Genomic DNA, 25,789 nt, shown 5'->3' on the forward strand with positions numbered 1-25,789 from the left:
AATGCAGTACTAGACATCGGAGCTTAAAAGTTTATCATGAGTGAAAAGTAGACTTTCAGCAGTCCTTTCTTGGAATTTACCTAACTTTTCTTTCCCTTTAACAAAACAAATTCTAGCTTTAAGAGACATGCTATCCTTTATACTAATGATAATAGAACTTTGTTGAGTGATGATATTTTATAATATGTGGAATATATTTAATTTTTTAAAAAAGATCAACTTTTTTTTACTTCATTAGGGATTTTATTTTTTTTTAATTTTTAATTTTTTATACAATTTTTAAAGGTTACTTTCCATTTACAGTTATTACAAAATATTGGCTGTATTACTGCTGTTCTGCAATACATTCTTGAGCCTATCTTATACCCAGTAGTTTGTATCTCCCACTCCCCTACCCCTGTATTGCTCCCACCTTGCCACTGGTAACCACTAGTTTGTTCTCTGTATCTGTGAGTGTGCTTCTTTTTTGTTGTATTCACTAGTTATATTTTTTAGAGTCCACAAATAAGTGATATCATACGGTATTTATCTTTTTCTGACTGACTTATTTCATTTAGCCTAATGCTCTCCAGGTCTATTCATGTTGCTGCAAATGGCAAAATTTCATTCTTTTTTATGGCTGAATAGTATTCCATTGTATACACATACCACACCTTCTTTATTCATTCATCTGTTGATGGACCCTTAATGAGGTAGCTTTCCTACCTTGGCAATTATAAATAATGCTGCTATGAACATTGGGGTGCATGTATCTTTTCCATTAGTGTTTTTGTTTTGGGGGGGATATATACCCAAGATTGGAACTGCTGGGTCATATGGTAGTTTTATTTTTATTTCCTTGAGAAACATCCATATTGTTTTCCACAGTGGCCGCACCAACTTACATTTCCACCAACAGTGTATGACGGTTCCCTTTTCTCCACATCCTCGCCAACATTGTTATTTATGTTCTTTTTGATGATAGCCATTCTGAAAGGTGTAAGATGATATCTCATTGTGGTTTTGATCTGCATTTCCTTGATATTAGCGATGTTGAGCACCTTTCCATATGCCTGTTGGCCATCTGTATTTCCTCTTTGGAAAAATGTCTATTCAGTTCTTCTGCCCATTTTTATTTATTTATTTATTTATTTATTTAGACTGTGTTGGGTCTTCATTTCTGTGTGTGGGCTTTCTCTAGTTGTGGCGAGCGGGGGTCACTCTTCATGGCGGTGAGTGGGCCTCTCACTGTCTCGGCCTCTCTTGTTGCGGAGCACAAGCTGCAGACGCGCAGGCTCAGTAGTTGTGGCTCACAGGCCTAGTTGCTCTGCGGCATGTGGGATCTTCCCAGACCAGGGCTCGAACCCGTGTCCCCTGCATTGGCAGGCAGATTCTCAACCACTGTGCCACCAGAGAGCCCTTGCTGTGCAAAAGCTTTTAAATTTAATTAGGTTCCATTTGTTTAGTTTTGCTTTTATTTCCTTGACTTTAGGAAATGGATCCAAAAAATATTGCTGCAATGTATGTCAAAGAGTGTTCTGCCTTTGTTTTCCTCTAGGAGTTTTATAGTATCCAGTCTTAGCTTTAGGCCTTTAATCCATTTTGAGTTTATTTTTGTATATGGTGTTAGAGAATGTCCTAATTTTATTCTTTTCCATGTAGCTGTCCAGTTTTCCTAGCACTGCTTATTGAAGAAACCATCTTTTTTCCATTGTATATTTTTGCTTCCTTTGTTTTAGAGTAATTGACAATAAGTATGTGGGTTTATTTTGGGGCTTTCTATCCTGTTCCTTTGATCTATTGTCTATTTTTGTGTCAGTACCATACTGTTTGGATTACTGTAGCTTTGTAGTATAGTCTGAAGTCAGGGGGTTTGATTCCTCCAGCTCTGTTCTTCTTTCTCAAGATTGTTTTTAGCTCTTTGGGGTCTTTTGTATTTTCATACAAATTTTAAAATTATTTGTTCTAGTTCTGTGAAAAATGCCATTGGTATTTTGATAGGGAATGCATTGAATCTATAGATTGCTTTGGGTAGTGTGGTTATTTTAACAATACTAATTCTACCAATCCAAGAGCATGGTATATCTTTCCATTTATTTGTGTTGTCTTCAATTTCTTTCATCAGCATCTTATAGTTTTCAGAGCACAGGTCTTTTACCACCTTAGGTAGATTTATTCCTAGGTATTTTATTCTTTTTGATGCAGTGTTAAGTGGGATTGTTTCCTTAATTTCTCTTTCTGATATTTCTCTGTTAGTGTATGGAAATGCAACAGTTTTCTGTATATTAGTTTTGTATCTTGCAACTTTACCGAATTCATCGATGAGCTCTAGTAGTTTTCTAGTGGCTTCTTTACGATCTTCTGTATATAGTATCATGCCATCTGCAAGTAGTGACAGTTTTTACTTCTTCCTTTCCAATTTGGATTCTTTTTATTTCTTTTTCTTCTCTGATTGCTGTGGCTAGGACATCCAAAACTATGCTGAATAAAAGTGGTAAGAGTGGGCATCCTTGTCTTGTTTCTGATCTTAGAGGAAATGCTTTCAGCTTTTCACCATTAAGTATGATTTTAGCTGTGGGTTTGTCATGTATGGCCTTTATTATGTTGAGGTATGTTTCCTCTGTACTCGCTTTATGGAGAGTTTTTATCATAAAATGGATGTTGAATTTTATGAAAAGCTTTTTCTGCATATACTGAGATGATCATATTGTTTTTATTCTTGTATTTTTTAATGTGGTGTACCACTTTAATTGATTTGCAGATATTGAAAAATCTTTGCATCCCTGGGATAGATCCCACTTAATCATGGTGTATGATCCTTTTAATGTATTGTTGGATTGGGTTTGCAAGTATTTTGTTGAGGATTTTTGCATCTATGTTCATCAGTGATAGTGGCCTGTAATTTTCTGTTTTTGTGATATTTTTGTCTGGTTTTGGTATCAGGGTGATGCTGGCCTCATAGAATGAGTTCTGAAGTGTTCCTTCCTCTGTAGTTTTTTGGAAGAGTTTTAGAAGGATAGGTGTTAACTCTTCTTTAAATGTTTGGTAGAATTCACCTATGAAGCTATTTGGTCCTGGACTTTGGTTTGCAGGGAATTTTTAAATTACTGCTTCAATTTTAATATATGTGCTGCTGAAGTGAGCACTAAATTACTGCTTCAGTTTCATTACTGGTCATTGGTCTGTTCATATTTTCTGTTTCTTCCTGGTCCAGTGTTGGGAGATTGTACCTTTCTAAGAATTTGTCATTTCTTCTAGGTTGTCCATTTTATTGGCATAGAGTTGTTCATACTAGTCTCTTAGGATATTTTGTATTTCTGTGGTGTTGGTTGTAACTTCTCTTTTTTGTTTCTAATTTCATTGATTTGAGCACTCACCCTCTTTTTCTTGATGAGTATGCCCAAAGGTTTATCAGTTTTGTTTACTTATTTTTTATTTTATTTTTTCTTGGCCATGCCACGTGGCATGCGGGATCTTAGTTCCCCATCCAGGGATCAATCCCATGCCCCCTTCAGTAGAAGGGTGGAATGCTAACCACTGGATCACCAGGGAATTACCATCATTATATATATATTTGTTTTTGTTGTTTATTTTTTCAAAGAACCAGATTTTAGTATCATTTTATGATCTTTTCTATTGTTTTTTAAGTGTCTATTTCATTTGTCTCTGCTCTGATCTTTATGATTTCTTTCCTTCCACTAACTTTGGGTTTTGTTTGTTCTTCTTTCTTCAATTTCTTTAGGTATAAGTTTAGGTTGTTTATTTGTAATTGTTCTTGTTTCCTGAGGTAAGCTTGTATTGCTATAAACTTCCATCTTAAAACTGCTTTTGCTGTGTCATGGGTTTTGGATCATCACATTTTTGTTTTCATTTGTCTCTAGGTATTTTTAAACTTCCTCTTTGATTTCTTCAGTGATCCATTAGCTGTTTAGTACCATGTTGTTTAGCCAACATATGTTTATGCTTTTTGCAGTTTTTTTCTTGTAGTTGATTTCTAGCCTCAAAGTGTTGTGGTTGGAAAAGATGCTTTATATGATTTCAGTTTTTGTAAATTTACCAAGAATTGTTTTGTGGCCTAACATGTGATTTATCTTGGAGAATGTTCCATGTGCACTTGAAAAGAATGTATATTCTAATGCTTTCAGATGGAATGCTCTCTCTATATATGAATTAAGTCCATTTGGTCTAAAGTGTAATTTAAGGCTTGTGTTTTCTTACTGATTTTCTGTCTGGATGATCTGTCCATTGGTGTAAGTGGGGTATTAAAATCCCCTAGTATTGTGTCATGGTTGATTTCTCCTTTTATGTCTGTTAACATTTGCCTTGTATATTGAGGTGCTCGTATGTTGGGTGCCTGGCCCAGGCTCTTATCAAATTACTGCTTTTTCCCTGGATCCCAGTGCCTGTGAGATTCTGTGTTCACCCTTTAAGGGTGAAGTCTTTATTTCTGCTAGTCCTGTGGGGCTGCCAAAATTAAACCCTGGTGGCCTTCAAAGCCAAATGCTGTGGGGACTCATCTTCCCAGTGCAGAACCCTCGGGTAGGGAGCCCAATGTGGGGCTCAGAACCTCACTCCTGTGGGAGAGCCTCTGCAGTATAGTTATTCTCCAGTTTGTGGGTCACCCACCTGGAGGTATGGGATTTGATTACATCACAAGTCTGCCCTTCCTACCCATGTCATTGTGGTTCTTTCTTTATGTCTTTAGTTGTACTGATGCTGAAAGCTCGACCTCTGTGCACCAGTGTCAGATCAAATCTCAGAGACAGGGTTTTGGGTGAAGTAGGAAAGAATAGCTTTATTGCTTTGCCAGGACAAAGGGGACACAGTGGTGTCCCACTCTCGAAAACTATGTGTCCCAACCCAGGGAGATTTGGTGAGGAGTTTTATAGCAAGGGTTCAAGGGTGGGGGTTGCTGATAAGACTAGGATGTGTACAGGGCCTGCACTCCTTTAATCTGGTCTCAGGTAATCTTTTTTTTTTTTTTGCGGTACACGGGCTTCTTACTGTTGTGGCCTCTCCCCGTTGCGGAGCACAGGCTCCGGACACGGACGCGCAGGCTCAGCAGCCACGGCTCGCGGGCCTAGCTGCCCTGCGGCATGTGGGATCCTCCCGGACCAGGGCACGAACCCGTGTCCCCTGCATCGGCAGGCAGACTCTCAACCACTGTGCCACCAGGGAAGCCCCTCAGGTAATCTTTTAATGAGCTTCTCTGGTTCCTTTAATCTGGTCCCAGGTGGTCTTCTCTGGAATGAAGAATGCTGACATCTTCCATTTGTTGGGGGTTTTATTTCTATAAATTGTTCAAAGATACTGTTCTGTGTATCCCTTCAGGCTGAACCAGGACCCTGCCCCAAGGCTGTACTGTTGTTTCTTGGCTGCTCCTCCTTTGTCTCTGCATCCCCTCCCTTCCTTCTAATTAGCAACTGTTTGAATCTGCCCTTTGGGGCTCAGGGAAGGTCATGGAGGTCATTCCCTACAAGGAATGGGGGACAGAAAGGGTCCGTGCCCAGGAGCCCCACAGGGTCCTGCTCGGTTTCAGTAGAGGATCTTTTCTGATAGTTTCCAGTCATTTTCATCGATAGCTGTTCTGCAGATAGTTGTGATATTGGTGTGCTCATGAGAGGAGGTGAGCTCAGGGTCTTTCTACCCTGTCATCTTTGGCTGCTCTCCAGAATACATTTAATTTTTAAGTGAAAGATAAGAAATACACTTAAATTATGTTAAAGTTAATTTTGTGATATCCCGTCAGACTCTGTCGTGTGACAAAACTACCCCTAAATTACAGTTCTGTTCAAATTGTCTTTCAAAATGTCTTCTAATTTTGAGTTTTATAAGATGTTTTGTCATGCAGAGTCTGAATTTGTTAACACAGGTTAAAAGATTCCAAATTCTCAAAGGATGTACTAGAATATACTACAGTGCATGTGTTTCCTAGAAGCATATTTTTATACAGTCATATGAATACATTCCCAAACCTTTGAATATACTCATGGAATAAAACATGTTCTGGTACTTATTGATCCTGCTATTTTTTAGGGAAAAAACACACCACTTAGATAATATAAATGGGTTATTATTAGTGCCAGGATTTATTACAAAAAGTGTAAAAAGAATCCTATCTTGGGGCTATAAACACAGGCTTCTTGAGACACTTTCCTGTTAAGTTTCAGAGGAGAGTGCCTCTTTCTAATCTAATTTTCCTCTGGGAGCCTTGTAAGGTCTGCCCTCTTCACTTTACATGCAACCTATTAAGCCTTTTCCTGATTCCACACCCATATGAATCTTGATCCTCTTGTCCGAGCCCTGCTTTCATGAGTCTCTACATTATTCTTTAGAACAAACCTGCTTTGTGAGGGCTTCCACTCCTGCTCCTGCCTTGATTGCCTCATTCCCTCTGACTCCTAAAGGTTTACTATCTACCCACCTCTGTGGCACTTAACTGTATACTCTCTTGTGAGCGTATCTTACCTTCTAATGGGGTTATAAGCTCCTAGATGGCAAGGGCAATGCCTTATATTCCTTCTGATTTCCTTTGGTATCGAGTGCAATATAATTTAGGTTGAAAGTGATCAAAAAGCTTTTTTCAATGAAGACCCCATTTTTATAACACTGCATTTCTGTCAATATTAGGATAAGTGGGCTTAGTGGAAATTTCACTTAATTTAGACTTTTTACATACAAGAATGCCAGGGAAGGCATTTTATCATATTGGATCATAAGTTGTCCAGAAGGAGGATTAATAAGATGAAATTTTCAGAAAAAAAGGTATGGCATATCTATATTTCCTGTATTTTGTGGTCATAGACTATACTCCTAAGCTGAACCTTTTGCCCAAATAGGAGCAAGCAGGGTATGGATGGTTAAAATAATCAACTTGAAATTACTGCATACTCACCACATGTTTATTCTGTTCCACTTAAAAGAAACAAATACCAGGGCTTCCCTGGTGGCGCAGTGGTTGGGAGTCCGCCTGCCGATGCAGGAGAAGCGGGTTCGTGCCCCGGTCCGGGAAGATCCCACGTGCCGCGGAGCGGCTGGGCCCGTGAGCCATGGCCGCTGAGCCTGCGTGTCCGGAGCCTGTGCTCCACCAAGGGAGAGGCCGCGGCAGTGAGAGGCCCGCGTACCGCAAAAAAAGAAAAAAAAAGAAACAAATACCAGCTAACAACCAATTAACCAAATAATTTACTATGTTAGCTCATAGAATGAAATGGAAGGCTGGAGAAACCAGGCTTGGGTATCCTTAGGGAGCAAAGATAGTAGGATCTGACAGAGGGTTTCTTTTTTTGTTGTTGTTGTGGCCTCTTCCGTTGGAAGATCCAGGTGCTCCAGAGGAAACAGTACCATTAGCAGCAGGGAGGAAAGGCTAGTCTGTTTGTGAAATCGCCTTACAGAACATAGAATATCAGAGAAGTAGCAGGTGAGCGACATCTAAGGAATAGAGGAAAGTACAGGAGAAAGGTGTTGCCCTGACAGAAAACAAGAAATCACTAAATGGTATTTTTCACCATGTTCTCTTCAGGCTACGAGTATCTCAAACTATGTGACAATTAAAGGTCAGAAGCTCTTAGCCAACTCTTTATAAAAACTCGTGTTTCTAGTCTAAGTTGATATATATGGAAGCTTTGTATTTCAAAGGTTTGCTCTCCCAAATATTTACTGTGAAAAGAATTTCTCTGGCTCCTGTCCTGTGTGTTGAAATGTCACCCAAGGCAAGGCAAAGCAAAACAAGGCAAGACAAAGGTACTTGGTGTATAAAGGCATTTCTGTCTACTTCAGTTTGCAGACTGGCAAGGGAGATATGCCTCACCCTTTCACTGCCTTCCCTCCTGCCCTCCAGAAAATACTGGCTTTATTTATGATTGTGCTGCTTTGCCTTTGTAAATGTGTACTTTTCCTGGAGTGCTGTAATTTGAAGATTTAAATGAAGGACAGTGTCTTATGCATTTGTTTTTATACAGCCTTTTAGTCTCATTAGGTGTTTGGCTATTGCTATCATATATTATCTAGTTTAGGAAATTAAGGCTATCTTTTCTTTAAAAGGTATTTAAACAGGAATTTCAGAGTACTACATTGTCATTAGGAGGAACAGAATTTTATTGTTTACTTTTACAATAGAGTAGGTACTGGAGAGAGTAAATTTCTGATGAAGGGACATACCTGAACACTTCAAAGGGTTTCGATATTTGGAAGTTTGGAGTATTCTGGCTGCTAACACAATCATGTGGTCTGGGAGACTGGATTTTAGACTCCACAGTTTTGGGCACAACTTATAATATCTTTCAGTTTTCAGTTATGAAACATTGAAAGTTAATTTGTACAAAATCCTGTGGCAGGTGGTGAGTGATTTTTGCCCAGGGCTTTGAATGTCAAAATGGAGAAATTTACTGAGGCTCAGCTAAATTGATGGGTGTAACTATTACTCTCTTAAGGTAGCCACATGCCTCACCATCTAATTAGGGATATGCATGAATGGATGAATGATATTCCTACTTTCTTTACCTATTATCTGATGAAACTACAGCCAAGGGGATGGTTTGGCAAAATCTGTGGGCAAAGAAGACTGTTGAACCTGACTGTAAACCTGGCATGGTGAAGAGAGACAGGAGGTGAAGATTAAGTGGGCGGCTCTGTTGGGGGCAGGAAGTTCAGGCCTTGGGCCTCCAAATCTGTTGCCATGTAAACTGTTTCAGAACTTATAAAGAATGAATGTTTTCAAATTCCTTTAAAATATCATTTTGATACCAAAACCTAGTCAAAATTAAAAACAAAAAGAGACAAATCTCACTTATGAATTTAACCCTCCCTCAAACAGACTGACATAATCAAAGTAGAGCATGAACCAGGGAGGATTTAGTCTACTAATTCAAGTATGGTTCAATAGTAGAAAATACAGATTTTGTTACATTCAAAATTAAAAGAAGCAAATCATAATAATCTCCGTATGCACTGGAAATGCATTTCAGAAAAGTGTAATAAACATTCTTTATAATAATACTCAAAAGTAGAAACTTTTTTTCTTAACTTTGTGAAATATATCTATCTCAGCCTCAGAAGCAGCACCATGACACTTGAAGGCTTTCCCATTGAATTTAGGAACTAGACAACGATGTGTACTCTTCTTATTTAACATTATTCTAGATGCTTGTCGCATGCAAAGGCAAAAGAAGGAAGATAGATGCATAAAAATCCGAAGTTAGGGGGTAAAACTACCACTGTTTGTAGATGGTTATATAACTTTATTGTATTATAGATTGTATGTATCCAAGAGAATCAACCAAAAATCTACTTCAAACAGATTTTATAGTAAGGTAGTGGAGTCCAAAATTAACATACAGATATTAATAGCTTTTACACATACAAACAGAAGACAAATCAAAGAAATAAGCCCAATTATAATATTAGCAAAAAGGATAAGATATATAAAAATAAAAAAATTTTGGGGAAAATTTTAAACACTAAGAACACAAAAGTAGACTTGAACAAATGGAAAGATATGAAATGGAAGATAGAAAGATTCAACATCATAAAAGGAGTATTTTTCCTTAAGTCAATTTATAATTTAACTCAGTCCTAATGAAAACACCATCAGATTTCTTTTAGAAGCAGACAAACTGATTCTGAAGTTCATATAAAAAAGTAAACAAGAGGAACCAAGAAAATATTGAAAAGGTGTGCAATGATGGAGAGAGAGGGAAGGAACTATTTCCACTGGAACTTAAAATATATTAAAAAGACTTAGGGGGGGCTTCCCTGGTGGCGCAGTGGTTGAGAGTCCGCCTGCCAATGCAGGGGACGCGGGTTCGTGCCCTGGTCCGGGAAGATCCCACATGCCGCGGAACGGCTGGGCCCGTGAGCCATGGCCGCTGAGCCTGCGCGTCCGGAGCCTGTGCTCCGCAACGGGAGAGGCCACAACAGTGAGAGGCCCGCGTACCGCAAAAAAAAAAAAAAAAAAAAAAAGACTTAGGGAATTCCCTGGTGGTCCAGTGGTTAGGACTCTGCGCTCTCACTGCCGAGGGCGCGGCTTCAATCTCTGCTCGGGGAACTAGGGACCCTATAAGCCTCATGGCGCGGCCGGAAAAAAAAAAAGACTTAGTAGTTAAACAAATGTGGTATGGTGAGTGAATAGACAGATCAGTGGAACAGAAAGAAAAATCCAGAAACACCCATATATTCCCAAGAATTAGATACGAATTACAAATGGCTTTTCACCTATGAAACGACACACATCATTCAGAGAATGTTGAGAAATGCAAATTAAAACTGTAATGAAATACTGTGTGTTTTTTTTGCGGTACGCGGGCCTCTCACTGCTGTGGCCTCTCCCGTTGCGGAGCACAGGCTCCGGACGTGCAGGCTTAGCGGTCATGGCTCACGGGCCCAGTCGTTCTGCGGCATGTGGGATCTTCCCGGACCGGGGCACGAACCCGTGTCCCCTGCATCGGCAGGCGGACTCGCAACCACTGCGCCACCAGGGAAGCCCTGAACTACTGTTTTAAAGCGAACAAATTGGCAAAAATCGAGAAGTTTCACAACACACCACACCCAAAGTTGCTGGGGATCATATAAATCGGTTTAATCACTTGAAGTCAATTTGCTAATTTACAGCTACAAATGTATATTTGTAATTGACTCAGCAATTCCTGACAGGTATGTAGAGAGATAAATGTGTATGTAAGGTTATTCACGGCAGCATTGTTTTTCATTGGAAGCCATGGGGACTGGTTAACAATTGAGAATTACTGGAACACAATGTAGCAGAAAGAAAGGAATGAGGAAGGTTACTATGTATGCATTGCCAGGTATTTGTCAAGTGAAAAAAAGCAAGACACACACCAATGTATATAATATGCTATTTTTTTGTGTCAAAAGTTAGAGGAAATCTGTATATGAGTTAGCTTATGTACTCATAAATTAATTCTGAAAGGATATAAAAGAAACAAGAAGCATTGGTTACTGGTGGAGAGAATGGAAGTTAGGTGGGAACTAGGTAGATGGAGACTGTATATTTGTCATTTTTTTCATTTTTGAACCATGGGAATGTTTTGCCTATTCAATAAGGAAAACAAACAAACAAGTATACAGCCATATGTGTGTATTTAAGAAAGAAGACTAAGGATGCTCCCTATGTGTTGACAGGGAAGCATTCCCAAGGATGTTAAGCGAATAAAACAAGGCATGGAATAGAATGTACGATATCCACTTTTTGTTGAAAAAAGGAAATCTAAGACTATTTGCTTGGTTTTGCTTGCATATTCATAAAGAAACTCTGGAAGGATACTCGAGTGTGACCATTGTGGTGTGCTGCCTCCAGACCCCCTTAGGAATGAAAGATTTCTTGCTGAAGCAGCTGAAGGGCTGCTGACAGATGGCCTTCAGCGAACAAACCCCATGGGTAATGATTGCCTCTTTTGCAGAGAGTCACCTTACCTGAGGTCATGCCTCCTTCTGGGGTGGCCTGCAATCAGTGAATTAGCAACATGGGGATGTGAAGGGCCAGCTTCCCACCCCCAACTCAGGGCAACTCTGAAGGGTCAGCCAGCTTTAGAAATCCCTCCCCTTCCTTAATCTGCATGGTAATTTACCTTCTCCTGCTGCTGTCTGGTCTCTTCCATAGAAAGAGAACACTTTTAGGAAACTCCTCCTCTTGCTAAGTAAGAGTGTTTCCTGGGGAACTCAACGTGGGACAGGAAACCCAAAACAGTGATTTCCTGTGGTTGGATTGGGGTGGGAACCTGGTGAATGGGGGCAAGTTTGGGGAGAAGACTTTACACTCTATGCCTTTTTAAAAAATTGAAGTATAGTTGATTTGCAATGTCGTGTGAGTTTCAGGTGTACAGCACAGTGATTCCGAGTCTTTTCCCTTCTAGGTTATTACAAAAATATTGAATAGAGTTCCCTGTGCTATACAGTAGGTTCCCGTTGGTTATCTACTTTATATATGGTATAGTGGGTATATGTTAATCCCAAAGTCCGAATTTATCCTTTTTATGATATAAAAAACATCTTTTTGGAAACGTGGATGTATTACTTATTCAAATCAGAAATCAAAATTTTAAAGTTAACTTGGTATATCGATGATATTTTATCCTTTTCCTCATATTTTTAGAGAACTTTTTTTATGTTTCAATTTGGGAGGAGATATTTTTAATCTAAAATACCATGCCTCACCACACTCTAAATATGCTTTTCTTTTTTTCTTTTTGTTTTTGCTTAGGACCTACAGAGAAACACCGCCTTGATCTCACATTACAATGGAATTTAAGAAGCCACCTGATGGTGGCTGGGGCTGGGTGATTGTACTGGCCTCCCTCTTTACTCAGTTTTTGTGTTACGGATCTCCGCTAGCTGTTGGCGTCTTGTACATAGAATGGCTGGACGCCTTTGGTGAAGGGAAGGGAAAAACAGCCTGGGTCGGATCCCTTGCAAGTGGAGTTGGCTTGCTTGCAAGTAAGTGGAGAAACTTATGCTTCTCCTCACTCATTAATCATTTAATTATGTTTGCTGCATCATTCACATTGTGCAAGACATAGGAGGCTATTTTCTTTTTTTTAAAGTATAGCACCTACTTTGCTGCCTTCACTGAGATTATAAACCACTCTTTCACTGTCACAAATCTATGTGACAATACAGGAATTCCACCAGAGATTCAGTTGTCCATTCATTTATTCCTTTATATATTTATTTGCTACTGTGTGCCAGGCAGTGTGCTAGATGCTGGATATGAAAGGATGAATGGCAAACACATCATTTCTACCTTTAAGAGGCTCAGTCTAGTGAGACACACGTTTCCACAAATAAGAAAGATACAGGGGTATGAGGGCAGTGATCCAGGTATGTCCGATGAATGCTGGTGACCAAAGGACCAAATATTTTTCAGTAGTCCTGGGAACAGTTCCTCTATGATTCATAATTACTCCTCTCTGATTCGGATACACTGTGATCAGATTGCATGTCCTACATTTATGTCACCTTCTTAAGAAAAATTTGATATGACAAAAAATAGTCCCTTCTCAACAATGATAATGACATTAAGAATTTACATATAGTGTTATGTATAAGATGTATGTGATGCATTTTGTGTGATCTTCATAAAATGTCTCCAAAAGTAATATCCTATTTTTAAAAAAATTTATTTTATTTATTAATTTGTTTTTGGCTGCATTGGGTCTTCATTGCTGCACGTGGGCTTTCTCTAGTTGCAACGAGCAGGGGCTACTCTTAGTTGCGGTGCGAGGGCTTCTCGTTGCGGTGGCTTCTCTTGTTGTGGCTCATGGGCTCTAGAGCACAGGCTCAGTAGTTGTGGCGCATGGGCTTAGTTGCTCTGTGGCATGCGGGATCTTCCCGGACCAGGGCTCGAACCCGTGTCCCTTGCATTGGCAGGCGGATTCTTAACCACTGTGCCACCAGGCAAGCCCCAAAAGTAATATTCTTGATAAACATTTATCAGGTATGATATAATAGTGATTCTTAACATCTTTAGAGAGCACAGTAGAGCGGCTTTTTTTTTTAAGGACTAAAATCATATGCACTTCAATTTCTGGAGTCATAGTTTGAACTCTGCAGTTGTATTTAGTGATCATCAGTCTAACTTACTTGGAACTAGTTAAGAACAGACATGCTATATACACACTACTATATATAAAATAGATCACTAATAAGTACCTACTGTATAGCACAGGGAACTCGTCTCAATACTCTGTAATGGCCTGTATGGGAATAGAATCTAAAAAAGTGGATATATGCATATGTATAACTGATTCACTTTGTTGTACAGCAGAAAGTAACACAACATTGTAAATCAACTATACCCCAATAAAGATTTTAAAAAAAGAACAGATATGCTAAGATGTAGACCTGGAGTCTCATCCTGAGCTATGACCTTTACATTATTCATTGAGCAAATCACAATCTCTCTTCTTATGGGGAAAATAAGGACAGTGAATGTGGTGATTTATAAGGTACTTTTCAGCTGTAAAATGATTTACAAAGAAAATGCATTGGCCATTCCTTCTTTTAAATCTGTTATCTTTCCAGTTCACTAAAGGGGACTTCTTAAAACAAAGCAAAACAAAAACAGTTGCTTCCAATTGATGAATTACATTGTTAAATTAAAAACAAGACTTGAAAAACAATGCTGGATCATCTGGCCATGTCAGATAAGAGAACTAAACAGTAACTAAACAAACAAAAATAACACCGTCATTATAAGTGTCAGAAAAGCAGGAAACATTTGCCAAGGTTTGTTTGAAAGAGTTTTTCAAAATGTGGATTGTTTGTAAAGCTGTCAAAGTACAAGTGGATGATGATTGATATGTTTGAGAATATAATTTTTAGAAAATGATCTGGTGAGAAGAGAATTTTTAAACGTTCTCCAATTAGTCACCATTTCTTTTTTGGCTGCGTCGGGTCTTAGTTGCAGCATGCAGGATCTTTGTTGAGGCATGCAGGATGTTTCACGGTGGTGCAGGCTCTTCGTTGTGGCGCACGGGCTTCTCTCTAGTTGTGGCGGCAGGTTTTCATTCTCTAGTTTTAGTGGGCAGGCTCCAGGGTGCGTGGGCTCTCTAGTTGTGGCGTGCGGGTTCCAGAGCACATGGGCTCGGTAGTTTGCGGCACGCAGGCTCTCTCATTGAGGCGCAAGAGCTCAGTAATTGTGGGGCACGGGCTTAGTTGCCCTGTGGCATGTGGGATCTTGGTTCCTCCACCAGAGATCGAACCCCGAGTCCCCTGCATTGGAAGGCAGATTCTTTACCACTGGACCACCAGGGAAGTCCCAATTAGTCATCATTTCTATTAGCAAATACAAAGTTAAACAGAAATTCAATTACCTTGCCTTCCTGCGAGGGTCAAAGGGTAATTGAAATGCTATCTCCGTCAGCACATACTTGGAGAACAAAGCTCTTTTTCAGGAAGTCTGTCCAGGTAAGACTTGAAGGTTTGAGGTGTTAAGGGAAGCTGAGATCTTCTTAGGGATGGATGGGGTATTGGTGGTCAGAGCTGATGCTGAGACTCTGAAAACTGAACTGCACCTCTCCACTTTCTGCAAGTTCCTAAGTGGATGGACCAGTCTGTCTCAGGGGCCACAAGCAGCCCCCTTCACTTGTAGGCAGGACCAGCTACATAATTTGCACTACCACGTGCAAAATGAAAATGCAAGGCCTCCAGTTAAAAAAGTTAAGAATTTCAAGACAGCAGCAGCAGGGCAGCAGACCAAGTGTGTGGCCCTTCTCAGAGCTGAGTCCTGTGCAGCTGCATTGGTTGCGTGCCTACGAGGCCAGCCCTGCTTGATGGGCTGGAGAGAGAGAGAGAGCATCCCACCAAATGTCCAGGGAATGAAGAAGTACTGGGGGAGTGTTGGGCTGAAGTCAGAGCTAATCTGAGTCCTGGCTGTACCACCCTGTAGCTGAGGGACCTTGTGCAAGTAACTTATCTTCAGTCTCTTCAGCTAGATGCGAAGACGTTTGAAGCAGCTAATCAAAGCTTTTGTAGATAAACATAGAATACGGAGACCAAAGGGTTCCAGAATGAGGAAGCAGTGAGAAAAAAAATGATGACTGGAGAGCTAAGACTTATAGGTGTGTGTTTGTGTGTGTTTGTGCACATGCTGTGTGCACTTTAGTTAGTGGCCACTGAGTATCTGTGTTGTTGGCTTCCCTTGGCTCTTCATAGCATAAATTAAGGGACAAATCCTGAAAGCTATGTAATACAGTATTAGCAAGAGGGGTCTAGTGGTGTTTGAGCCACATTCATCATCTAATTTGTTGACAACTTTCTTCTACACAAAAACAAACGGATCGGTACTACCTTGGAAATAGGAAAATTACATCTCATCATGATTGTCAATGATTCTTGACCAGGGAGATAATCAGAATCATCTATAGAAAGATTTCAGCATATAAATGCTTGGATTTGACCCTCAGACATTCTGATTCAGTCAGTCTTAGTGGGGCCCACATACGTGAATCTTTTTCAAGCCCCCAAAGTGATTTTCAGTTGGGAGCTACCACTGGCTTAAGCCCTCTCTACTTAGATTGCAGTCTTGCACTTCTTGATGATTCTCAAATGTAAATTGGTGTTGACATATTTATAAAGGGAACTCTTGTAGGTTTCTGCTTGAATGTGTCACTGTGTATGCCATGGAAACCATGACAAATTGTGTCCAGTGGCCCCAATTCTGGGGAAAAAACACATAAATGGACATCTTTGCATCCTTTTTGATAAAAATTAATTTATATATATATGTGTGTATATATTTACATAAAGACATCTTTGATAGTTGCTCTTAAAATCGGGAGTACATATGAATTACTTGAGCTTGTCTAAAAAGCCAATTTCTTACTCATCAGTGCTGTGAGGTGGGGGTGGAGGGTGGTCCCAGGAATGTTCTTTTTAACTAGTTCCCCAGATGATTCTGATGCAGCAAGCCACATCATAGCTGAGAAACATGAGTTGTTTTCTTTACCCAGTTTTGTCCAGAGAAGGCCTGGTAGGTGTCATCCTTGACTAGTTCTGTGATCCAACCTCTGGAGATTTATAATTGAACAAGCACAGCAGAAGTACATTTGCTAAGCAACATACAAATTCTACTTTTCATGTACTTGTCCCTTTAGTTCAAAAAGTGCCCCTTGTGTGCTTGGCTCAATACCAGACACCTTCACTTACTTGATCTTGGTTGATCCTCATAACAACACACTGAAATAGGCATTATTGTCCTTAAGGTTTAGTGACCTGCCCAAGATGAACACATTGTCTAAGAGGAAGATTGGAAAAAAAAAAACAAAAAAGGAGAGAAAGATTGACACCCAACAATGGTTTTTCTAGCCTGTTAAGTCTGTTTCTGCATCTTTAAATTGGAGATAATAAAAGTACCTACCTGGGACTTCCCTGGTGGTCCAGTGGTTGACTCCACGCTTGCACTGCAGGGGGCGTAGGTTCAGTCCTTGGTTGGGGAACTAAGATTCTGCATGCTGCACGGCACAGACAAAAAAATAAACAAATGAAAAATAAAAGTACCTACCTTATATGATTGCCATGTAGAGTACTTGAGATGGTGCTTGGCATATGGTAGGTACTCAACAAATATTAGTTATTAAAGAACAACAATCCCCCACAAATAAAATTACTCTCCCAGGCAGTCCCAACCAAACTGTGGAATCTGCAAAAGAAAGGGACCCTTCAGCCTGAAAGACAAAGACATTTCTAGGGGGATGGGCAGGAGGGAGAGCTGTCAAGATTATTAAAGACAATGGGCCCACCCATTTCTTTAACAAACCCAGATTTGGACAGTAGCTAAGAATAGCGGAAAGACATGCAATTCTTAACTTTACACTCTTTATAATCTTAATTCTTTCTCTTTGAAACTTGAGTAATTGAGAAAATACTAACTAAGAAGTAGACCTCTCATCTGAATTGTTTTTCCAGATGATCCTTAGGATGAATAAAGCTGAATATCAAGGATTTGGCCTCCCTGGGTTATACACCGTCATTATACACACTCAGAGAGTCCCTTCTCCTGTGTTAGAGAGGCCCAGACATCATCTCTGCTATAAGGGATTTAGAGTCTCAGGGAAGAGGCAGGAAAAAAGGGTAGTAATGCCTTGAGACTTCACCACAAATACCAAGAATAGCAAGAACAAGGCAGTCTCTGGAGTTTTATAGAGATAGGCTGTGAAGTGGGCCAGAAGGGAGGGTGGGCCAGGCCAGATGCATGGGCAAGGAGACGGCAGTCCACGCAGAGTCCCTGTATGCAAAGCCCTGGCATTGCGCTGCAGGTGATGCAGTCTGGTAGAGTAAATTTGGCTGGAGAAGGAGTGATGTGTTAGGAGGTGTGATAGCCGGTGTCCACTTGGCTAGGGCTGCAGTTCCACGGTTAGTCAAACAGTCATGGAGGTATCTCTGTGAAAGTATCTTATAGATGTGCTCCAAGTCCATAATCAATTGACTTGAAGTAAATGAGATTATCTTAAATAATCTAGGTGGATGTGATTCAATTCGTTGAAAGTCTTTATGAGTAGAAATGAACTTTCCCAGAAGAAGAAATTCAGCCTACGGCTATAGCTTCATCCTGTGGGAGAGAGTCCAATCTGCCCTTCCTGACTCCTAGTCCTGTGGATGCAGTCCTTGCCTAGCCAGGTGCCAAAACCACATAAGCCAGTTCCTTGTAATAAATCTCTTAATTAAGTCTTCTTCTGGTTCAGTTTCTCTGGTCGAAACCTGAAGGATTCAGAAGGAATGGCAGGAAGGTAACAACTAAAGGGCGATCATGGTCTTACATTGTTTTAAGTTGGGAGAAAGCACTCTTTGGTTGGGTGTTATCATTCACATTCAAGGAGAAGGGTGGGACCATTTTTCTGACCACAGAGTTGCTGATAGAGCGGGGAGATCTTTTGTTCTGTAGTTTTGTACTCCAGATAGATTTAACAGTCCCCTCCCTGTCTCTTTTTTTTGTCTTTAATTCCTCCAAAGATCTTCAAATCCCTAATGAGTCAGTACATCTATCTCCAGGTTAATATAATGAGTCAATATAGCCAACAGGCTTGTTCCATTAGTTGTGAGTATTGGTAGAGCTGGTTTTCAGCATATCTGTACAGTTTTACCCCCTGTTAACTCCTTGCATAGGACTGAATTCCTGCCTCCTACAAGGATGCTGTTCCTCTGGCCCGTTCCCAGTGTGCTAGGCAGGTCTAGGGTTTGGTGAGAATCTTGGCAGGTTTTGCTGACTTGAAGAAAGCAAATGTATGTGATACACCAAAGCAACCGACAAGCAAGGTGATCAGTATACTTGAAAGCAAGGATTTGAGTGGGTGTGGTTCTGTAGTGCCTTCCTCTTCCTCAGGAAGATGAACTTAAAATTCCTCGTCTCAGGGACTTCCCTGGCCGTCCAGTGGTTAAGACTCCGGTTCCAGTGCGGGGCGCGGGTTTCCTCCCTGGTCGGGTTCCCTCCCTGGTTGGGTTCCCTCCCTGGTCGGGGAACTAAGGTCCCACATGCTGTGGGGTGTGGCCAAAATTTTTTTTTAAAAAAAGGGAGTAAGAAGTGAGAAACCTGCCAGTTTGTTGGGCTCCCGCCTTGTAAGTAGAGAGATAGGACTCGTGGGCCTAATCAAACTGCTCTCTTAGGAAATCCTTGCAGCGCTACAAGCACACAGCCTGGTTACTGCTATAATTTATTTCTCATTGTACCATTGGCCTACTTACGACAGTAGGCCTGGCCATCTTACCACTCTGGGGACTCTCTGAAACTTTTTGGGGGAGAGAAGTGCACGGAAGTTGATTTCTTTCCCAAAGGGAATAATTTCTTTTCCAAAGCTGTCTTATGAAAATGACAAATTGGAGAACCACATTACGGTCCTCTTCTCTCCATTTAGAATGTATTTTCATCTCTTTTGTCAATACTTCACAGCCCAGTTCAAGGCTCAGTTCTTTGGCCCATGGTGACCTCCCTTTTCTGAAATCCCCAAACACATGGTCTGAACCTTTCTTTTGGTGCTTATTGCCCATGGCCTTAGGTATTGATATGTGTTTGTTTTGCCTTTTGGTCTAGGTCAGAAATTTTGCGTCTTCTCTGTGTCCTTATCTACCATGATATGAGACTCCAGTGCTGTGTGGTCCAGTACAGTAAGCACTAGCCCCATGTGGCTATTGGGCACTTGAAATGTGGCTAGTTCAAGATGAGATGTGCTATACGTGTAACAAATACACAGTGAATTTCAAAGACTTAGTACAAAACAAAGGAGTGTAAAATATCTCTTTAATCATGTTGAAATGATGATGTTTTCGATATATTTGGTTAGATAAAATATATTATTGAAATCAATTTTACCTCTTCTTATTTATCTAATGCAGCTAGTAGAAAGTTTAAAATTCCATGTGTGCCTCCTTATCTTTCTATTTTGCAGCAGTGCTGCTCTAATGGATGCTTGGTAAATAGTGAAGGAATGGTAATGGTCAAATATTTACTCTTTTGTTTGATTAATGCAGACGTAAATTTATGTTACTAGCAAACTTTTAAAGATGTGTATTTTTCCTCCACGTTAATTTTAATAGCCAGCAAAAAATTTAACTCCATTTCTTCCCACATTACCCTGAAGGGCTAAAGGAAACAATTTCATCCCTTAACATGTACATCATTCTGACTTCTTTAGAACAACTCATCTTTCTCATTTTCTTTCTTTTTTAAAAAGTTAATTTTTATTGGGGTATAATTGATTTTTCACTGTTGTGTTAGTTTCTGCTGTACAACAAAGTGAATCAGTTATACATATGCATATGCATATATCCACTCCTTTTTAGATTATTTTCCCATATAGGTCATTACAGAGCATTGAGTAGAGTTCCCTGTGCTATACAGTAGGCTCTTATTAGTTTTCTGTTTTATATATAGTAGTGTATATATGTCAATCCCAATCTCCCAATTTATCCTCCCCCTCCTTTCCCCCTTGGGAAAAAAACCCGTAAGTTTGTTTTCTACATCTGTGACTCTGTTTCTGTTTTGTAAATAAGTTCATTTGTACCATTTTTTTAGATTCCACGAAAAGCAGTATCATATGATATTTGTCTTTGACTTACTTCATTTAGTATGATAATCTCTAGGTCCATCCATGTCACTGCAAATGGCATTATTTTGTTCTCTTATGGCTGAGTAATATTCCATTGTATATATGTACCACATCTTCTCATCCTTCTCATTTTCTAATTCAGCCTTGATCATAACAAAACACTTTTTCCACAAGAGTTTTCGTTTTCATTTCCTTCATTTAATTCCCCTCATTGGCTGAGAATGATATTAATCAGTCTGATTTGCAGATGACCATTAAGAAATGATTTTATGCTTTTGTTTCATGTTGTATTTAAGAGGTTGTAGGGCTTGAAAGCCCGACCGCATCCTCCTTTCGTTCCTCAGTCATCACTTTGGTTTAGAGCGACAGTCCCTGACCTTTTAGGCGCCAGGGACTGGTTTCGTGGAAGACGATTTTTCCATGGGGTGGGAGATGGTTCAGGCAGTAATGTGAGCGGTGGGGAGTGATGGGGAGCGGCAGATGAAGCTCCTCTCGCTGACCCACCACTCACCTCCTACTGTGCGGCCCAGTTCCTAACATGCCTCAGGACCAGTACTGGTCTGTGGCCCAGGGGTTGGGGACCCTTGGTTTATAGAGTTACTCCCTAATATATAGGTTCTTACCTTTTTTGAGGGAACGTGTCAGCATTGTGCCAAAGATGTTGCCAGGCTACTATGCAGGAGAGTAGAATATCTTTTAAGAGCCCTGCATACATCTTAACGCCCCACCTGCCACCTGCCATCCTCAGACCAGTCTTCTGTTCTGACTGCTAGCTCTGCTACTTAGCATTTTCAGTTCATCCAACCAATGGAGATTAATCACCCAGACAGAAGGTAGTAATGGTAGTAATGGCCCAATACACATACAACTGTGAGTTCAAGAAAACTTTTTGTGAAAGGCAAAATGAATATAAAGGCAGTGATATGTAGTGCCTTTACATATGTAAAGTGTGTGTAACTATCTTCTTCATTTTTTTTTTTTAGGAGATTTCTTCACCTATTTATAAAAATCCTCTGATAGAAAAAAAAACCACAAGGAAAATTAGGCAATCTTTTGAACTGATTGATAATGAAAATAATATATTATTTTTTTCATTAAGCCAAAGTAGTGCTTAGTGGGCAATGTAAGCTTTAAATTTGTATACTAAGGAAAAATAATTTCTATAACCATTTTCCAGGACAGAAGTCTGGCAGACTTGGCTAGGTACGCTGCTTAGGGTCTCAGAAGGCCAAAATCAAGGTGTCAGCTGTTCTCGGCCCTTATCCGGAGACTCAGGGAAAGTCCATTTTAAGGCTCATTAGGTTGTTAGCAAAATTCAATTCTGTGTGGCTGTAGGACTGAAGTCCTCATTTCTTCAGTAGCCTTTGCCCAGAGGTCATTCTCAGTTTCTAGAAAGGAACACTGTCCAAACTTGTTTATAAGGTTAAAATTATCCTGACTCTAAAACCAGACTGATACATTACAAAACAAACAAACAAACAAAATGAATATAAAGGCAGTGATATGTAGTGTGTGTGTGTGTGTGTGTGTGTGTGTGTGTGTGTGTGTGTGTGTAACTATCTTCTTACTGGCTTCCATTTTACTCTGAAATTGTATCCTTCTCACTATTTCCTTATTAAAATATTCCTTCTTCCTCTAACGAAATGGCAGTGATAATAGATAATTATTACATTTAAAAATGTCTTTACTTGTTAAAATAGGAAAATTGGCAACCCAGTGATAACGTTCCTCCCTCCCTTTTTTCTAAAATTTTATAGATTCCAAGGAGTGGAGTTACTGGTTCATATTACAAGTTAACTAACTTTTGTTCCAAAGGTCCCTTCTTCAAAGTAAAAGACCGGAAGCCTCATAAGAAATCTCCCCTGAGAGTAGTCCTTTGATTTAATGAATCTCTTGAATTGAAACTAGTCCACTGCCAAGGAGTAATCTATGGTTTATCATCTTGGAGAATTTGCCTGTTACTAGGAAGAGCTAAACACATAAATGTGTCAGTTTTGTCGATGTCACTTAGTGGTCACTTCCAGTTATACTTTGCCCTAATTGTTATTGATGAAACCTGGGGCTATTGTGGTTTAAATCTGTGTAAATCGAGTCTAGAGATACCCTGGTTCTGAGGATGAGAATAAAATAGTTTGCTCTAAACTTTTAAACACCAAAATGAGCATAAATGTCATGTTTTCATCTTCCGTAAATTCATAAAATTACTTAGGCTGTAAGATATTAACAAAAGTACATAGGTGTTTTTTTAACTGATATTTCTAGAAAAACATTAAGGTGCCAATGGAAATACGTCTCAATTGGGAAGACTGCTGGACTGACTTTGGCCTTAGCCCTGTCATTGATTAGCTATGGATTCTTGGTCAAATCACATGATCCTTCTGAGCTACAGTTTCATCATTTTTAAAATGAGGTCTTTGGACCCTTTCCAAGGCTCCATTCAGCTCTAAAATTCTTTGTCTTTAACCTCTGACATCAAGATTTTTTCCTCTAAGTAAGCAACAGATGGTGGTGTGAAAGTAGAGAAATATTTTTCTTCTAGTTTTGTTGAGATATAATTGACATACAGCGCTGTATAAGTTTAAGGTGTACAGCATAATGATTTGACTTACATCCATCATGAATTGATTACCACAATGAGTTTAGTGAACCTCCATCATTTCATATAGGTACAGCATTAAAGTGATAGAAAAAATATTTATTTCCTTGTGATGAGAGCTCTCAGGATTTACGCTCTTAACAACTTTCATATATAACACACAACAGTGTTAATTATATCTATCATGTTGTACATTTCATCACTAGTACTTATTTATCTTATAACTGGAAATTTATACCTTTTGACCACTATCGTCCAAGTCCCTCTCCCCCATCCCCTACCTCTGGTAACCACAAATTTGATCTCTTTTTCTATGAGCTTTTTGGTTGGCTTGTTTGTTTTTGAAGTATAACTGACTTACAACACTATATTAGTTCCAGGACACAACATAGTGATTTGATATTTCTACACATCTTAAAATGATCACCACAATGAGTGTAATTACAGTATGTTACCATACTAAGATATTACATAATTATTGACTATATTCCCCACACAGTACATTTCATACCTGTGACTCATTTATTTTGTAACTGGAAGTTCTAACCTCTTAATTTCCCTCATCTATTTCTCTCTCCCCCTACGCCCCTCCCCTCTGGCAAACACCTGTTTGTTCTCTGACTCCGTGTATCTACGACTCTGTTTCTGTTTAAATATGTTTTTTCATTTGTTTTGTATTTTAGATTACACATGTAAGTGAAATCATACAGTATTTGTCTTTCTCTGACTTATTTTGCTTAGTATAATATTCTCTAGGTCCATCCATGCTGTCACAAATGACAAGATTTCATTCTTGTTTTATAGCTGAGTAATATTCCATTGTATATATATATACCACATCCATTCTTCTATTGATGGGCACTTAAGTTGCTTTCATATCCTGGCTATTGTATATAATGCTGCAGGGAACATAGGGATGCATATATCTTTTCGAATTAGTGTTTTTGTTTTCTTCGGATAAATACCCAGGCGTGGAATTGCTGGATCATATGGTAGTTCTATTTTTAAGTTTTTGAGGAATCTCCACATTGTTTTTCATTGTGGCTGTACCAGTTTACCTTCCCACCAACAGTGCATGAGGGTTCCCTTTTATCCACATCCTTATCAACACTTGTTATTTGTTATCTTTTTGATAAAGGCCAGACAGGTGTGAGGTGAGAAGTTTTTTAAAACCAGTTTTCAATTTGCTGTTTTCATCTGTCAAAGAATTTCTGCTCATTTCTTCCTTAGGCTTAATTTTATTCAAAAAATCATGTATTAGGCAAACATGATTTAAAAAGACTTTATCACAAAATTGATGATAATATTATACATTTTATAAAATAGTGGTTTTGGTTGTACATGCTGTGAAAATTATTATCCTTCACCCCACCCCCATCTTCCCAAACTTTGAGTTTCCTTGTAGAGTTAACATGCCTCAAGGAGCATAAATTTAAAGCCCTGCTTTGAGGGTGAAACTTGAAACTTTTCAAGTATGCCAGTAACAATCTCCATTTCAATTCCATGTGCCTGTTAAATTTGTAAACACTGACTGTCAATGTCAGTACAATTTGGTAAACAACGTAGAAGGGTCAGGACTTTATGATGTCAACATCCATGTATGAAATTTGAGTCTTAAAATCATTTCTATTTTTGAAGTATCTAAGTGTTTCTCGTTGGGTATACACATAGCTCAGATAAGTTTGGTCTTTCAAATGGATTTTCCTCCTAAAACACTGGAGTAGAATATTCCCCTCTGTTATGTAAATATATCAGTCTGCTCTTCCATACTGGCTCACACAAGAGGGCTTGAAATGACAGGGGCTGGTTCATGACCAGGGAGGAATGTGGGATGGCTCTAGGCATTGAAAGCTGGTGGTATCTCAGTGGTCATAACCTGGTCTTAAATACGTGCTTAAGAGACTCTCTGTTATTGGTAAGAATGGGCTTGGTATCATCAGCTCCTGGCTCCTCCACTTACTAACATTGAGACTCTGGATGGATGACACTATCTCTCCATTTGAGGTTTCCTAAAATGTTTTAAGATATGTACAGAAAAGTATGCATATCATGAGAGTATAGCTCAGTGAATTGTTTTTACAAACCAGACACACCCGTGTCATGAGCACATTCACATCCAGAAACAGGACGTTAGCAGAACCTCGAAGTTGGGCTGTGTTTCCTTCTGGTTATAGCTTCCTACCCCCTACCAAAGATCCACTGTCCTGACTTCTGACTGTAGATTAATTTTGTCTGTTTTTGTACTTCCTATGATTGGAATTACACAATATGTACTTTTTCTTGTTGTACCTTTCACTCCACATACATTTGTGAGATACACCCGCATTACTGTGTGTAGCTGTAGATCATTCATTCTCATGGCCCTATGATGGTCCATTGTATGAATACACCAGAATCTACTTACACCTTCTACTACTGAAGAACATCTGGATCTGTGGGTGCTGGCTGCTATGCCTAGTTCTGCTGTGACCATTTATGTCTGTGACTTTTGGTGTACGTGTACATAGAAGTAGAACTTCTGAGTTATACAGCACCGTGTTCCGCTTTAAGAGACCGCGCTAGCGGTTTATGGGGGCTGTGAATGCTCCACATCCTTGCTAACACTTATTATTGTCTGTCTCTTACCATTCTGGTGAGCATGCTTTTTAAAAATTGGGAATAA

The 25,789-nt window shown here is 39.5% G+C and overlaps 1 protein-coding gene across 3 annotated transcripts in view; it reads left to right on the forward strand.

Moving 5' to 3' along the window:
- SLC16A9 (solute carrier family 16 member 9) overlaps window positions 1–25,789 on the forward strand; it is a 65,138-nt gene that overhangs the window by 17,475 nt on the left and 21,874 nt on the right. For 2 of the 3 annotated variants that reach the window (XM_059055072.2, XM_059055071.2), the window contains exon 2: window positions 12,194–12,426. The exons of the other annotated variant lie outside the window; for it this stretch is intronic. In XM_059055072.2, coding sequence (XP_058911055.1) covers window positions 12,231–12,426 — 196 coding nt within the window. In that variant the 5' untranslated portion in view covers window positions 12,194–12,230. The remainder of the gene's footprint in view (window positions 1–12,193; window positions 12,427–25,789) is intronic. 3 annotated transcript variants of the gene reach the window in all.

The sequence above is a fragment of the Kogia breviceps genome, chromosome 2 (genome assembly GCF_026419965.1).
Source record: "Kogia breviceps isolate mKogBre1 chromosome 2, mKogBre1 haplotype 1, whole genome shotgun sequence".
In the NCBI taxonomy this organism is placed as follows: domain Eukaryota; kingdom Metazoa; phylum Chordata; class Mammalia; order Artiodactyla; family Physeteridae; genus Kogia; species Kogia breviceps.